Source organism: Triturus cristatus, chromosome 2_2, assembly GCF_964204655.1.
Source record: "Triturus cristatus chromosome 2_2, aTriCri1.1, whole genome shotgun sequence".
Lineage (NCBI taxonomy): Eukaryota > Metazoa > Chordata > Amphibia > Caudata > Salamandridae > Triturus > Triturus cristatus.
In genome coordinates, this window is record NC_140582.1 from 224,099,229 (window position 1) to 224,115,959 (window position 16,731).

The 16,731-nt window shown below is 43.3% G+C and overlaps 1 protein-coding gene across 1 annotated transcript in view; it reads left to right on the forward strand.

The window, feature by feature from the left end:
* SHOC1 (shortage in chiasmata 1) overlaps positions 1 to 16,731 on the forward strand; it is a 1,571,389-nt gene that overhangs the window by 320,882 nt on the left and 1,233,776 nt on the right. Inside the window, exon 8 of the mRNA XM_085643056.1 lies at positions 6,205 to 6,358. Coding sequence (XP_085499182.1) covers positions 6,205 to 6,358 — 154 coding nt within the window. The remainder of the gene's footprint in view (positions 1 to 6,204; positions 6,359 to 16,731) is intronic.

The window sequence follows — 16,731 nt, forward strand, 5'->3', positions numbered from 1 at the left end:
AGCGGAAATACAAGGGGCCTCACACAGCACTCAACAGGTGCTTCCTTTTACAGCTGAAGAACAGTCCTGTCCATTCCTGCTCAGGACAGAAGCAGCAACTGCAGGCGAACCAACCCCTCACACATCAAGGGGCAGCACTTCCAACTCTCCTTCCAGACAGGCATCTTTTTGATCCAGAACAGATCCTTTTGAAGTATTTGATTTCCCTGAGACTTCCAACAGGAGGCAAGCTCTGTATCAAGCCCTTAGAGATCTTCACACAGAGGATACAACAGCAGGGCAAAAAGAGTTAGTCCTTTTCCTCTGCCCACAGATAGAAGCAGCAACTGTAGGCCAACCCACCCCTCACACATAAAAAGGGCAGCACTCCTCATACAGCTCTTCAGCTCTTCTTAGCAGGGTGATCTTGTTTCCAGAAGGGATCTAGGGTTCTGGAGATTGAGCCCCAATATGTATACTACATTTTCCTTTGGAGTTAGCACACACAAAGTTCCTTTGGCACACATAAACCAGTTCTGCTTAGCTCAGGCCAGGTTTACTTCAGGAAGTGAATACAGCTTTGTGCAAAGGAGACACAGCCTATTCAGGTGCTAGTGAAAACTCCTCCCACCACTCTAAATGCAGAAAGGTCTATTCGGCCTGGCTATGAGTCCCCCTGGAAAGGCAGGACACACCTCAACCCCCCTTATGACTGTCTAGAGTGAGTGCACATCCACCTCTCCTGACACAAACAGGCAGAGGCACACAGAATGGTAAAGCAAGAAAATGCCCACTTTCTAAAAGTGGCATTTTCAAACACACAATTTAAAAATCACCTTCACTAAAATTCAGAGTTCAGAGACCCTCTGTCTTGTCCCAATAGAAAGTTACACTTGTAAGATGTTACAATACAGTTTCCATGTTAACTTATGGGACAGACAGCCTTTCAATAGTGAAAAACGAAATATACAGTATTTCACTATCAGAATATGTAAAACACTCCAGTACATGTCATACCTTTATTATACACTGCACCCTACCCATAGGGGTACCTTGGGCATACCTTAGGGATGACTTACATGTACAAAAAGGGAAGGCTAGGACCTGGCAGGTGGGTGCACTTGCCAGGTAGGCATGGCAGTTTAAAACTGAGCAGGCAGACACTGCAGTTTAATGTCTGAGACACATTTATAGGGCTACTCATGTGGGTGGCACAACCAGTGCTGCAAGCCCACCTGTAGCATTTGATTTACAGGCCCTGGCACACTCAGTGCACTTTACTAGGAATTTACCAGCAAATCAAATATGCTAATCAAGGATAACCAATCATAATCACAATTTACACAGAAAGCATATGCACTTTAGCACTGATCAGCAGCTGTAAAGTGCTCAGAGTCCTAACGGCAACAAAAACAGGGTCAGAAAAATAGGAGGCAACAGGCAAAATGGGGATAAATCTGCAAAAAGGCCAGGTCCAACACCACCACAAAACCCTTGCCTGACCCTTGGCAGAACATCGTTTTGCTGAGGAGTGTATGGAAACAGGTAGTAGACTTAACAGCAGTTGCATCCGTGACGGTGTGGATTTTGGACGTGAGTAAACATGTACAGCAGAGGCAGGATGTGTACAATCAGCTCCATGGTGGCACAGGACATGTAGAGGTGAGACTCACCCTTATATACCTCCTTTCCACTAGCTCAGATGTGGTGGTTGGACTGCTGTGGTCACGCCGACTGTTATGTAACTCTTAATTAGGCCGGCGGTTTTACTGGCGGTCCGAGCCTCTGACATGCTGATTGGCCTATTCAACGGCTGCCGCAATCGGATTTGGCCAGAGCTGTCTGCAGGACCGTGGCAGTGTTTTGTTCATGTAACCGCATGTCTTGTAATACCGTTGTCGGACTGCCAAACTCGTAATCTGGCACTAAATGCAGATTGTTGGAGCAGCCTTGTATAGCTGTGTGGGGGTACATTTTTTAAATGGTCTGAATCATGGCTTGCCCAAAGTCTATGATTATTTTTTCTGGATAATAGCTATTAATGTATGTTTATTGTGTCAGAAACAGAATACTGAGACTTCAGCAAAAAACAATAATTAACAAACTTCTTCTTGTTTAGTTTCTTTTTACTCTTTCTTCAGTTTTTTCTTATCAATATAGCCAAGTAGTCTTTTATACAGTAAGCAGCCAACAGAAAACAGTCAACGCGTGTTTCGCGCTCCACCGCGCTTCTCCAGGGCTGTTACAAACACAAAATTAATATAAATTTTACATATCTAAAGCCATAAACAATCATTATACTATTTGACAACACTCTTTGCACTGTGCAAGAAAATTAATTTCAAGTTCACCTCCTGACTACAAAGAGTACATGTGCTGTACAGTTACAAAACATCAGACATTTTCTCCTAATGATGAGTCGTGATAACAGTACAAATTAGACAAACATCAAATTAAAAATTAAAAAAATGAAATAAAAAACAAACAATGAGGCATTACTACTATCTCCCACTAAGCCATATGGCCTGTGTCACATACTGATTGCAATGAGTACTCTATCCCCCATTTTGATCTCAACATGAGCAAGTAGCTATCTAATGCAAAGACGTATTTATACTAATCACAACTACAATAATTACCTGCCACTTCTAAATCAAAGAGCTTCACGGTCACTTGTTTGCCTCAGATATTTTACCTTAGTTTCTGCAATAATTATTCTGCATGAAAAAAGAGGTGGTAACATTTATAGATATTGAATTAGGACTATATTTCTACTCTATTTAGTCTTGAAAACTTATTTAAAACGTGCTCATCTCAACTCGTAGTGTTAGGCATTTGGCCTAATCCTAATTTCATCCCAATGTTTATTTCATTACCATCAATAATGTTCTAAGTGGTCACGTTCCCCTTGATACGGGTCTGGAAAAGGAACAGAGTCACAATAAATGTATTGTATCTCCCTCATTATACAATCTGAGTGAACATTTTCATAACAGAATAGGCACCATGACTCCCCTAGCTGCAGTTTGTTGTATCTTGCATACAAATACCCATAAAACATTTAGGCACTTTAAAGGATTTTGTCAGTTTCAAAACTAAAAAGTAGGCTTCAGTAATTTGAAAAAATACAAAAAAAATTGAAGGCTAAATTATTGTTGTGTATGTTGCCAGGTCGGGATTCAAACCCACAACCTTCTTCTTGGTAGAAACCTCACTCTCCAACTAGTGCTATTGCATTTTCAATCATTTTTGTAGCCAGTTCGTTAATTACATAAAGGCTTCTCCCGTGTTACCTCCCTTTAGCTACGCCGTTATTATTGCCTTCTACAGAAATCTGTTAAGTGTAAAAAACAGTCCTAGGTATGGTTTCCTACTGCAGTACAGTTTCCCACTGCTATAAACAGTCCAAGGTTTGGTTTCCCACTGCTTACCCATTACATTAGAGCTCACTACCAAAGCTAACGCCCGGGACCTGTAATCACCCATGCTGTTCCACACCTTCAAACGGCTCGTCAGCCTCCAACCGATCACATGTTGAAATTTAGAATTTACGCTCATTTTAAGTGCATGTATACAATTAACAAGATAGGTTGTTAACTTTCATGAAAATAGCCATATCGGAATAACAAGAGTATAAAAATAAATGTTGGCCCCACCCCAGGTGTGTGGAATTAAATAAACAGCCAGTATATAAGGAGCAGGAGATAGATGGGATCGGATAGCACTAGGTGGAGAGTGAGGTGTCTACCAAGGAGGAAGTTGTGGATTTGGATCTCGACCTAGCAACATACTCAACAATAATTTAGCCTTCAATTTTTTTTTTCAAGTTACTGAAGGCTACTTTAAGTTTTGAAACTGAAAAAATCCCTTAAGTGCCTAAATGTTTTATGGGTATTTGTATGCAAGATACTACAAACTGCAGTTAGGGGAGTCATGGTGCCTATTCTGTTATGAAAATGTTCACTCAGATTTTGTAATTAGGGAGATACAATAAATTCATTGCGACCCTGTTCCTATTCCAGACCAATATCAAGGGGAACGTGACCACTTAGAACATTATTGGCGGTGATGAAATAAAAATTGAGATGAAATTAGGATGAAGCTAAATGCCCAACAATACGAGTTGCAGTGAGAACGTTTTAAATCCTTTTTCAAGACTAAATAGAGTAGGAATATAGTCCTAATTCAATATCTTTAAATGTCCCCCCTCTTTTTTCATGTAGACTAATAATTGCAGAAACGAAGGTAAAGAATCCGAGGCAAACAAGAGACCGTGAAGCTTTTTGATTTAGAAGTGGAAGGTAATTATTGTAGTTGTGATTAGTATAACTACGTCTTCGCATTAGATAGCTCCTTGCTCATGTTGAGTTCAAAATTTGGGATAGAGTACTCATTGCAATCAGTATGTGACACAGGCCATATGGCTTAGTGGGATATAGGAGTAATTGCTCATTGTTTGTTTTTTAATTAATTGCATTTTTTTATTTGATGTTAGTCTAATTTGTACTATTATCACGACTCATCATTATGAGAAAATGTCTGATGTTTTGTAACTGTACAGCACATGTACTCTTTGTAGTCAGGAAGTGAACTTGAAATTAATTTTCTTGCACAGCGTGTAGAGTGTTGTCAAATAGGATAATGATTGTTTATGGCTTCAGATATGTAAAATTGATGTTCATTTTGTGTTTGTAGCCTTGAAGAAGCGCAGTGGAGCACGAAACGTGTTGGCTGTTTTCTGTGGCTGCTTACTGTATAAAAGACTACTTGGCAATATTGATAAGAAAAAACTGAAGAAATAATAAAAAGAAACTAAAGAAATCAAACAAGAAGAAGTTTGTTAATTATTGTTTTTTGCTGAAGTCTCAGTATTCTGTTTTTTATATGTTTAGAAAAATACAGTGGTGGGGACCAGTGACTGGGATACGTAGCTCCGGGCAAGATTTCTGTTACCCCAAGTATAAGTTATGTTTATTTTGGTTTAAGAGTTTGTAGTAAGTGCTTCATAGTTTATTTGGTAGTAAGGCATATATAAAAGGGATATTTGTGTTTTGACCATGTATGGTCTATATCTGAGTGAATAGTTTGGGACAATTTTGAAGGTCCTATCCATCATACAAGTTTGACTTTGGCTTAGTTTTAGTAAGGTATTTGCTGTGGATAATGTTAGGATTTGTTTCTCATTGTTTAGGTTGTTATAGAAAAAGAAAGGGTCCTCATTATGTGTAATTGCTAATGTTCAAGTATTTCTATGTCTTGGTATCTTCTAGTGTCAGGAGGAGTATCACTCTTGACCTTTTTAGTTTGCGCACTGAAACGTCTTTAAGTTGGTATAGGTGGTATTTGGCCTGTGATGTGCTCGGGGTCTTTTGGCTGTGGGTTCCTTGGAGCCAGAACTTGCCTCTCTTATATCCTGCAATACCTCCCTTACTTCTATTTCTGGCACATTTGGGGGGTGGTTGTGTTCTCTTACATGAATTACAATGTCATCTTTTATAGTGGCCCTTCCATATCATGCATTAGAATAATACTTAGTACATTTCCAATTCACATTTTCTGTTGATCCATTCTCTTGGTTGTAGGTGTACTTGCCAGCGATATTCTATTTTCAGTACTCTGTTGTCAATGTTGTGTTCTATTAGTATTGTGGTTTTGATATTCATGGGCCACACCTTTCCGGGGGATCATCTCAGCATGAACGTGTATTGGTTCTAACTAATACAAACTGTGGGGCCGATTCACAGAACTAATCTCAGATAAAATCCTAAACTTACTACTTTTGGTATTCACAGAAGGCATTTAGTAGTAGTAAAGTTAGGACTCCTAACTTTACTTCTACTAAACTGAGATAAAATCCTAAACTTACTACTTTTGGTATTCACAGATGGCATTTAGTAGGAGTAATGTTAGGAGTCCTAACTTTACTACTACTAAATGCCTTCTGTGAATACCAAAAGTAGTAAGTTTAGGCTTTTATCTCAGATTAGTTCTGTGAATATGCCCCAGTATTTTTACGAACAAGGATGGTTAATAAGACTAATTTGTTTTCTTATTTATTGATTGATTATTTACTTTTGTATTTGTGTTGCTTATTTTAAAATTCAAGACTGAAAGATTGTCATACCTGTGTTAAGGCAATAATTGCAAAGTAGACGTGTATCTCCCTTTGTTTTGAACACAGTAATAGACCGAGGCTGATAGAGGTCATGTTGTTTGTGCTTACAGTCATTAATGCTGCCATGTGCATTAGAGCTCTGTACAACAATAATACCTGTAGCGGTGGAAATTGGAACTTCACTACCAGAACTTAAAGCAGTTTTACACTTAGATCCGGAACAGATAACCGACGAAATCAAGGTGGAGCAAGTAATCAAAGAAAGTAAGACTTTTTTATATTTGTCAGCCTACTGTTTTTACTTAAGATGACAGAGTTAAGATGGATAGGAGCTCGTAAAGTTTCTGGAAAATATAGTGCAATATTTCTATGCTGTACCAATATGTATACACATATACATATTGTATAGGGCCAGGGGCTGCGGGAGACATGCAGATCTTTGTGAGTAAAGAACAAAGGGCCGTATATACAAAGCATTTTTGCAGTTTGAAACGGCTCAGTTTGCAGAATCGGGCCTTTTCCGACTGCAAAAATGCTTTTTTACATGTGCAAAGCACAAATGTTAGAGACATGTAACAAAACTTGTGCAGTAAGTTTACAATCAGAGTTTGTGAATGCCAAAAGTAGTAAACTTACACCAAAGTGTTAACTTACTAAAAAATGTAAGTTATATGTGTGACCGAGGCCCATAGTGTTTTAACTGATGATTCTGCACCCTTCTCCATCCTTCCTCAACAGTGACTTAATAATCTGCTCCTTCCTGTTTGTAGTGCCAGCTGTGTAAGGGTGCCGTACCACAGGTTTTAATATATGTACCTCTGAAGTCAGCAAAAAGGTTGCATTACCTCGGGCTCTTCCTTGAGGGCTCTCTGAAGCCAGCAAAAATAGTTGATACCACAGGTTGTTACTAAAAGGCCCTCTGAAGGCAGCAGAAAGACTATAGTTGCCCAGGCCAGTACCATCAGTCCCTTTGAAGTCAGCAGGAAGGATGCAGTCCTCAGGTCGTTATTGGATCTCGCTATATTGTCGGCAGAGGGGTTTACTACAGTAGTTTGGTACCAGACACTCAAAAGCCCCCTCCCCCACCTGCCCTTGGTGCCCATCAGAAAAAATAATGTGTTTTCTTTTTGCCTCCCATGTTGTAAAATTGTAAATGCAGATTTATACCAAAAACCCTTGCAAAGAAAATAAATTGTGTGTTCTGTGCCCATTGACTTCATGAAAACAATTTATAGAAAGATCAGGCAATGTTCCTGTGCAAGGAACTAGCACAGCCCAGAGTGACTGGTAGACAGAACATCAAGAACCTTCATCTGCACATAGGCTGAGGTTGGTAGATCCAGTGATCTGCCAGATGTAGTTTTAAGGGCCTTGGAGTGTGCTCATGTCATTTTCATAGCTGTGTACTCTTGTGCATTTTACGGTAGACCCATGTACATGAAAGAAGGTGCTTCTAAACCCTTACTCTTTTCCTTTTCCACCCCCCTTTTTGCACTTCTATTCCTTATCTGCAATCTGCACCTCGGGGCTAACATCTTCTTCCAGTTTGCCATCCCCCATCTTTCCTTTCAGTCCACTTCTACATTGCCCCTGGCTTCAGCTCTCCTGCTTCTCCCCGCCCCCCCCATATCGCTCCCCCCTAGCGCGCTTCGCACTGCTTTGGGGGGTTCACACCATGGAGCTTGCAGGTACACACACCTACAGCATCATTCATCCCCCTAACCTCTCTAAACAATCATCCAAACGTTTCAAGCATAATTTCATAAAACTCCACCCCGAAACTCTCTTCGCCGACCCCTATTTCTCACTTCGTAGTGGATTATCTACCACTGATTTCATTTTCCACACTTAACGAAGAGCATAATGGAGAAAGGCATTCCTAGCTTCTCTCTCGATCTCCTCAATGAGGAAAACCGCGCATGGGACAGCCTTCAGTATTTCCCCCTCCCAACTCTATCAAGCGACAGCGACCATCACCATATACAATAACGGCACTATCCTCATTCAAGCCACAGACCGTAATTTAAATCTCTTTGACAACATCTTCCCCATCATTAAAAACCGGGTAGCTATATCCCAGCTGCCCTCGCAACCCGCTCCCTGCGGCAACACAGAGCGAATTAGCCCCCCCACCATGACAAACAATACCTCCCTGCTTCCGCCCTGTCCTCGTCCTTCTCCCACTCAATTTACACCCCTCTCCCACACACCGCGCTTCACCCCATCCTCACCACTCTGCTCGCATCACGCCCTCGCCCTGCATACACCCCAGCCACTACTGGCACCGGTGCCTTACGGCACTCCCCCCCTGTAAACCCCTAACATCTACAGTCCTCCCGTCACTGCACCTGACCCATGCTCTTTACGGCCCAGCACGACGAAGGCAGCCTACGTGCCTCCCTTAGACGGGGAATATATTCCTCTGTAGCCCTCCGCTCCTCTCCCCACTGTTTCTATCTCTCCTGCCACCTCCTCTTTGCCAGACAAGGCCTTTCCTGACACATACTCCCCACAGCGCAATCACCCACCCCCACATAGACTGCAGGCTAATTACGTTTCACTTCACCCCCCCCCCCCTCTGATACTACGCTTCCTTCTGAGCATTCCACCCTCCATCCTATCCCTACGCCTTCACAACAGCCAGCAACCCCCACTTTACACCCTCCCACACAGCCATCCTCAGGCATAACACACTCACCAACCTCTCTCCCATCCGCACCAGACCCTAGACTAGAGGAAATTATGATCATCCTGAACCAAATTCAAGCGGAGCTTCATTCGTTCAAGATGATGTTGTCTAAACACTCATTGCGCTTCACTCCCTCAACGATCTATAAATTACATGAGCGCCCGGACCTCATTTCATCCGCCTCTAAAATGCCCCCACCCAGCTGGAAAACAGTTCCGTCTCACAACACACTAACACGCCCAAGGTGCAGCACCAACCCGTTTTCGGAGAGCGATCTTCTCTCCCTTCTGCATTCTTACGAACCCTCCCTCCCCAACTCCCTTACGCCCTCTCAGATGACTATCCCGACTATCCCCTTCAACCCCTGCAGACTCGCTACACACAACAACAGAGGAGTCAGGGATAATAACCTACGAAGAATCCATATCACTCAGGACCCATCCTCTTCCCTCATTTCACCCCATCTGAAATGCACTCTGCTAAACTGTAGATCGGCCTCCAGACACGCAGCTGACATAGCTGACCTCATCATCTCTCAGGAGCTGGACATCTTATTTCTAACTGAAACCTGGTTAACAGAATCATCCACCCCTCTCCACGACATCCCTGTACCACCCGACTACAACATCATTAGATTAGACAGAACGGACAAAATAGGGGGTGGCATAGCTTGTATACATCGCAGCAGCATCACCATAAACAGAGCCTTATCGCCAACTTTCACATCATGTGAATACTTATGTCTGAACATTAGCTGCAATGGCAAACCAGTATGATCAATCCACATCATCTATCATCCTCTTGGAGACAACCTCCTCTTCATCGAACACCTCATGGACTTGATCGCCTCTAACATTGGGCGGCAAAATACCCAAATATTCCTTGGCGACTTCAATCTCCATTGGAACGACAACAATGACTCAGTGATCAATAGCTTCAAAAACTTCTTGGATGATCTTACCCTCATCCAATCCTGCAACAGCCCGACACAGAATAAAGGCTCAACCCTTGATCTTATAATCGCCAAATCTGACATCATCCATGTGGACTCGATCCAACCTTGTGACTGGTCGGACCATCATATTATTGCCTTCTATATCAAGGGAACCACCAAACTCATTTCAGCGCAATCCACAAAACTAAAGATCTGGAAAAGAGACTTGAAAAAACTCAATCCCAACTCACTACCCTTCTTCAGCTACAACCTGCTCCAGCCCCCTTCAGTCACCTCTGTTCTCACCAACCACTATCTCAACGCTATGACTACGATAATTAATGAGGTAGCCCCTCTGCAACTTAAGAGAGCTCCCATTAAAGATTCCAAGCCCTGGTACAACGTGCTGCTTAATGAGGACAGACGGGCCCTCAGGTCCTTTGAACGCAACTGGAGATCAGTCCCATCAGCTATCCACCTTAAACTTCTAAGGAAAAAGAGAAATGCATACTACAAAAAGATTAAGCGTACTAAAGCTGACTTCTTCAGCCATCAACTAGACCAAGCAAAAAAACGCCCCAAAAAACTTTTCGAATTAATCAAAAATCAATCCAAGGACGCACCCCAACGGCTACAAGACCTAGCTCGCCCTCAACCTAACTGTGAAGAATTCTCTACCTTCTTTAATCTGAAGACCGACAACATCATGAAGGATCTCCTCAATAACCGACTACCACACATTGCTCCTCATACGGAAATCACCACCTCTTTTCCAACCACGTCAGTCCAACTCCCCCCTAAGCCTGGCCCTAAAAATGAGGCAGCATGGTCCTCCTTTGATACGTACACTGAAGACGCCCTAGGCATAATTCTCAACACCCTGAAACCGGCCAATCACCTCATTGACCCTCTCCCTGCCAATGCAGTCAAAGACCTTGCTCCTTGGCTTTTTCCACTTTGGACCAAAATCATTAACAGCTCACTTCAACAAGGCTGCATCCCGGACTCCCACAAAGTAGGTCAAGTTTCACCAATCCTAAAGAAACCCACAGCTGACCCTACGGACCTTAACAACTACCGACCCATATCCAGTATTCCCACCCTGGTCAAACTGCTGGAAAAATGTGTTCACCGACAACTGACTAATCACATAGATCACTTTGAACTCCTAAATAAACACCAATCAGGTTTCAGAGCAGGTCACAGCACGGAATCAGCCATGACACACATTATTGATGATCCGCTACAAATCCTTGACCAGAACGGATCGTGCCTACTCATCCTGCTAGACCTTTCCTCAGCCTTTGATACGGTCAAACACCAGAAACTAATTGATCTCCTGGAGCATAGAATGGGTCTGTCAGGTACAGTGTTAAACTGGTTTACCTCCTTCCTCCATAACCGTACACAAAAATTCAAGGTCAACAACACACTCTCCAATTCCTCACCTGTAACACTTGGGGTTCCGCAAGGGTCCTCACTTTCGCCGACCTTATTTAACTTGTTCATGGAACCTCTCACTGAAACTCTGCAGGCATCTAACGTACAATTTCATATGTACGCGAGCGACACACAACTATATCTCAAGATCAACTCCCTAGAAGACATTGAGATGCTTAACTCCACACTCAGGAACACCCAGTCTTGGCTATCAGAAAATCATCTCAAACTGAACGCACTAAAAACAGAATTCCTCCTCATAGCACCACCGGTCAAAGTCCCTTTAATGCACGACTTGATCAAACAGCTTACCGCCTTCAACATTCAACCAACCATCGTGGACTCAGCAAAATCCTTGGGAATTACCCTTGACAGCAACCTTACGATGCAAAAACACATCAGTAACGCTACAAAGGGAGCTAATTATCAGATAAATACATTGAGGAAGCTGAAACCCTTCCTGCCATTTGAGGACTTCAAGCTAGCAGTACAAGCTCTAGTTATCCCTCATGTGGAGTACGGAAGTGTCTCCTTATGTGGCCTCCCAAAAGCTGCAACAGCTCCACTAAGAGCGGCTATCAACGAGGCAGCTAGACTCATCACTGGCTCGAAAAGAAGTGCACACATTTCCCCTGACTTAAAATCCCTGAACTGGCTACCATTTGAAGCTAGAATCCACCTAAAAGTTGCGTGCATGACTCATAAAGCCTTACATCACAGCACTCCCAGCTACCTTGCGCAGAAACTGACGATCTCTGGTGGTCTAAGATCCTCTAGGAATGCTGAAAAACTTCTACTGAAACCACAAAGGTTCAACAAGAAGAAAACTTATAAACGATCCTTCTCAGGGATGGCGCCCAAAATATGGAACACCCTTCGCCCTGAAACCAGACTGAATGCCTCTTCCGCATCATTCAAAAAAGAAGTTAAAGCGTTGCTCATGGCAAAATTTACATGAGCACTAGCTATTCAGGCCCGAGTTCTTTAGAGCCTGTTATAAAATACATTACCATGATTAATCCTCCTACGATTTCTTGCACAAAATGTTGTTTTTATATGATGGTGACCTGCACATTATTGTTTGTTCAACTTACAGTTGGTTGTTATGTAAAGCGCTCTGATATCCGCAAGGATCTTGTTCGCGCTCTATAAGACTTTCAAAATAAATAAATATGAGAACCACTGTCAGCAAGATCACAAAAGCATTTCAGCAGGCAGGGTTTTGATATAGTAATATTACTTTCTGATGGATCATGCTTCTAATTCAGATAAATTACATAGTCAGGATGGTTCTATTGGAGCAGTTTTAGATCACCCTTATACATTAAAAAGTAAGCATTTCACAATCCCTTACAAGGCAAAATAAACATGTGGGTCTGGACCACTCGGTTGATGTGTAGTCAATATACTTTGTAATAAGACAACAATGGTTCATAGTATTAATTGACACTATGCTCTGTGAGTGATATGTGAAGAAAGTGCTTGTGCAGTGTGTCAAGATTACAAGGATAATACACTATCAATACATATAATTAAAAAAACTTGAACCGCCTGGCTATATTATTTAAAGTAAAGTCTTACATGGGTGGGCTCTGTCCGTTTCTCCTTAGTTGAACCCAATGGTTCTAAGGTACAGACCAAAAGTAAAACCATTGATGTTTCGACCCTCTTAGAAGGCATGAGCCCTATCCACTTCAAAACGGGTCTTCATCAGGACCGTCTGTAGAGCACTCTGCATATTAAATTGATATAATATCAGACTTTATACGTTGAAGTGTAAGTGCAAGGCATCTTCTTGGTTAGGTCCAGGGTGAAACTCACCTGGAGCTGAAATAATTGGAAAAAGGACAGCTATGTATGCTTGTCAGTGCCTCTGGTGTGAGTTCAACTGTTAACATCTATGAAGTAAGGAATGAATTTAGATTACTGATGAGGAGCAGAACAAGTTTTGCTTTGATATACGTTATTAATGCTTGTCAGTGCATTAGGTGTGAGTTCAACTGTTAACCTCTGTGAAGTAAGGAATGCATTAGATTACTGATGAGGAGCAGAACAAGTGCCGCTTTGAGATATGTTATTAAATCAAATCCCCACTGCCCGAAGCTCCAAAACATCTTGAGACTCGTGTCGATTTATTATTTTTAGAGCATCGACTCCAGACTTGAATAACTACAAAAATTGGAAAATGGAGGAGGATATAAGTAAATTACTCATGCTTTCCAAGCCTGTATATTGAGAAATGCAAACTAAAGTAAATATTAGCAGAATTTGCATACCTCCTCCTTTATTCCCCTACTGCTCTCATGATGTCTGTTCTTGTCTGAGGTGATTGAAACCACTAAGCTCACAGATAAACAAGAACCTGACATCAATGTGCACTCCTCATGAGTGACTTGGAAGCATCCTCCCAAGATGACAGCTATGGGATGTGATTTCTATGCCTGTCTGATGGGCATCCACAGCGCTCGCGGTGTTTAAATATTTTGCAACAATGTACTGGATGCAAAAATATTTTCTCCACTATCAATACTTTTCTAACAAAACCTGCACAGAAGTGCAGTGTGTTCCAATTAAAGCAAGCACTGAGGGCCTGATTCACAAAGGTAATGTTAGACCAAAAGTCCAACATTACTACTTCATTTGATAGTCACAAAGGGATTTACCAGTAGTATTTTTATGGCGGCAGAGGTTCCGCACTCAGGGCGGAGGTTCTGAGCTCTGGGTGGAATTATCAGCATACATCCACAGCTCTAGTTTTTCCACACCCACACTTCACCAGCCTGCTCTGCTCCGTGCCATCATCATGCTAAATGTGAGAAGGAAGAATAATTTTACTGAGGAGACCCAGTTGATTGTTAGTTTTGTAGGGAGGAACTTAAAAAAACTGCATGGCCTTCCTCCGTACTTTTTTTGTTTATTTATTTATTTGGTGTTTTGTATAGTTCAACCTTGACCCTAATAGGGGTATCACAGCGCTTTATATTCGCATAATGTTTTCCCACTTATAACAACACGAACACCTTGCAATTTCAGTAAACCTAATCATTATACAGTAAGTTACTAGCAACAGTTATGCTACAGTCATAAATTAGTTGTACATTGAATTGTGATAGAGACATCAGCAGTGCAGCACAGAAGGTAGCCCTATAGCAGCAGTTGCTACTTCAGTCAGTGCATTGTGGGAGAATGTCCAGCCATCACAGACATAAAAAAGTAGTTGCAGGAAGAGAATAGGTGGGTGAAGGAGAAGTTCACAAGGATAAAGGTGACCAGAGCTCTCCCTGGTAGACAAACTGGATCCCTTCTCGCCCTACTTGAGAAGGATGTCTTCTCCACCCTGCACTGCCACCTGCTGCATGGCCTGCCTGTGAATGATGACCTTAATTTGATAAATGTGTACTATAAACTGGAAATATAACTATGTTATGTTAGCGGAATTTATAAAGCACATTACTGCCCAACGACATCTAAGCACTAATCAGTTTCAACTTCAGCTTGTCATAGGGTCACCAGAATTACCAAGGGCCATATGTATCAAACTCCAAATTTGCGATTCTCAAATTGCGATTTTCTGAGAATCGCAATTTGTGAATCGCAAATCGGTATGTAAATAAATGTTCGCAAACAAATAGCGTATCCCTACTTTTTCGCAGAATCCAAATACGAATACCTAAATAGCGATTCCTTATTAGCGAATTCGCAAATTTAGCGAATTCGCAAATAAGGAATCGCAAATCTTCTGATCTGAAACTCAGGTGCAGCTTGATGACATCACAACCAGGAAGTGTGACTACCCATACTGCACCTGAGTTTCAGAAGCAGAGTGCTAGGCTGTTAGGAGAGTACAGGCACCAGTACACTGCTACTGTGAGAGGAGACAATGGCCAGCCAGGACAATCAGCAGGTGGACAAAACCAGGAAGAGAAAACACAAGTTCTCTGAAAGGGAGCAGGAGGTTTTAATACAGGAGATGGTGGTGAGCCATGAGCTCCTCATCGGGAAAAAATCCCTGCGTGTGCCAGAGACCTCCAAAAGAAGAATCTGGGCTGACATCCAGCAAAAAGTGAACTCCATTGACGTCACCCACCGCAGCGTCGAGGAGCTGCACAAACGATGGTATGACATGCGCGAGTGCTCGAAGGAAAAGGTTGCAGCCAGGCTGGAGGAGGCAAAAAAGACTGGCCTCCACTGCCACTGCTTCCACGCCAATGGAGGAATTGGTCAAGGGGACCCTGCTGCCCGAGAGTGTGGTGGGCGTGGCAGACCTTGACAACTCCGAATCCCCAGATCCAAGACAAGGTAAGAAGAATGCCTACACATCCCTGATACCTCCCTACTTCACCCACACACCCTGGAGAGACCCAGGCACCCAACACTAATGCAAGTCCAGTGCAAGCATACAGGCACACACAGCAATGCATTATGGGAGATGTAGTCACATGCACCAAACAGTGGAGCAGTGAAACCCAGCAAGGGTCAACCAGTATGTGTGTATCAGGAAAGGTAAAATACAGACAGTCAGGACCCATGTAACTCCAAACAGTGAAATTTATTGCATTCCATATGCAAGGCAGGACACAAAATTAATGTGTGCATTTACGTCCACAGCACACCCAGAAACACAGAGACCAAGGACAGGAGGGGAGGATGAATCCGACAGCGCCGAGGTGACAGGGCAAGAGGAGGAGGAAGCGGGCAGCCCAGTGGTCCCAGCACAACGCCCCCGGCGCAACGCAGTACCACCATTGCCACCACTGGAGGAGGAGGAACAGGACACAGATGAGGATGGGCATCAAGTCCAGGGCCAGTCTGAGCAACCACACAGAGCACAGTCACAGGCACGTCCCATTCCAGGCATTTCGACAGGGCACCTCCGTCCACAAGCGCATCTGCCACAGGAGGAGACAGTCTTCAGCTGGCTTGAGGGCAACATGCTTGAAGTGCAGCGCCTGCATGAAAAACCAATTAGATTCATTCGTTGGCAAATAAGGTTAGGCTTCAGGGGCCTGACGGGTGCCCTGGAGGCTCTATGCGCAGAGATGTGAGAGGACCGTGCAGCTAGGCGCAGGGAGAGACAGCGCCTCTACACACGCCTGGACCTATACACGAGGGCTGTCAACCGTCTGTCCTCTGCCACCTCAGTGCTGTCACGATGCTGCATAAGCATGCAGCATGAGTTGGCACACTGCAGCCAGGACGTGGCCAGGGGACTAGTACAGGTTACATGTGCTGTGGACCAGCTGCAGGCAGCAGCCACTGCAGGAACAGGAGTCCTCACTGGAGGAGGATGCACAATCAAGAAGGAGCAGCATCACTCCACCCCTCCCACAGGACAGGCGCCATAGTGGGCATCATGGTAGGGCTGCCGAGGCTTCAGGAGAGGGCACTGTGCACTCAGAGCGAGGGGCTACGAGCCGTCCGCGCTGACGTTGAGGTGCCCAGACTACCAAATGGCAATGGGTGTATTAACCCATGGCACACAGACCCATGTCTATTCTTATTACTTTGCATTGTGAGTAGAACATGTGCGGGACATTTATAACTCAATAGTGTGCTGCACAGGCTGTGTGATGG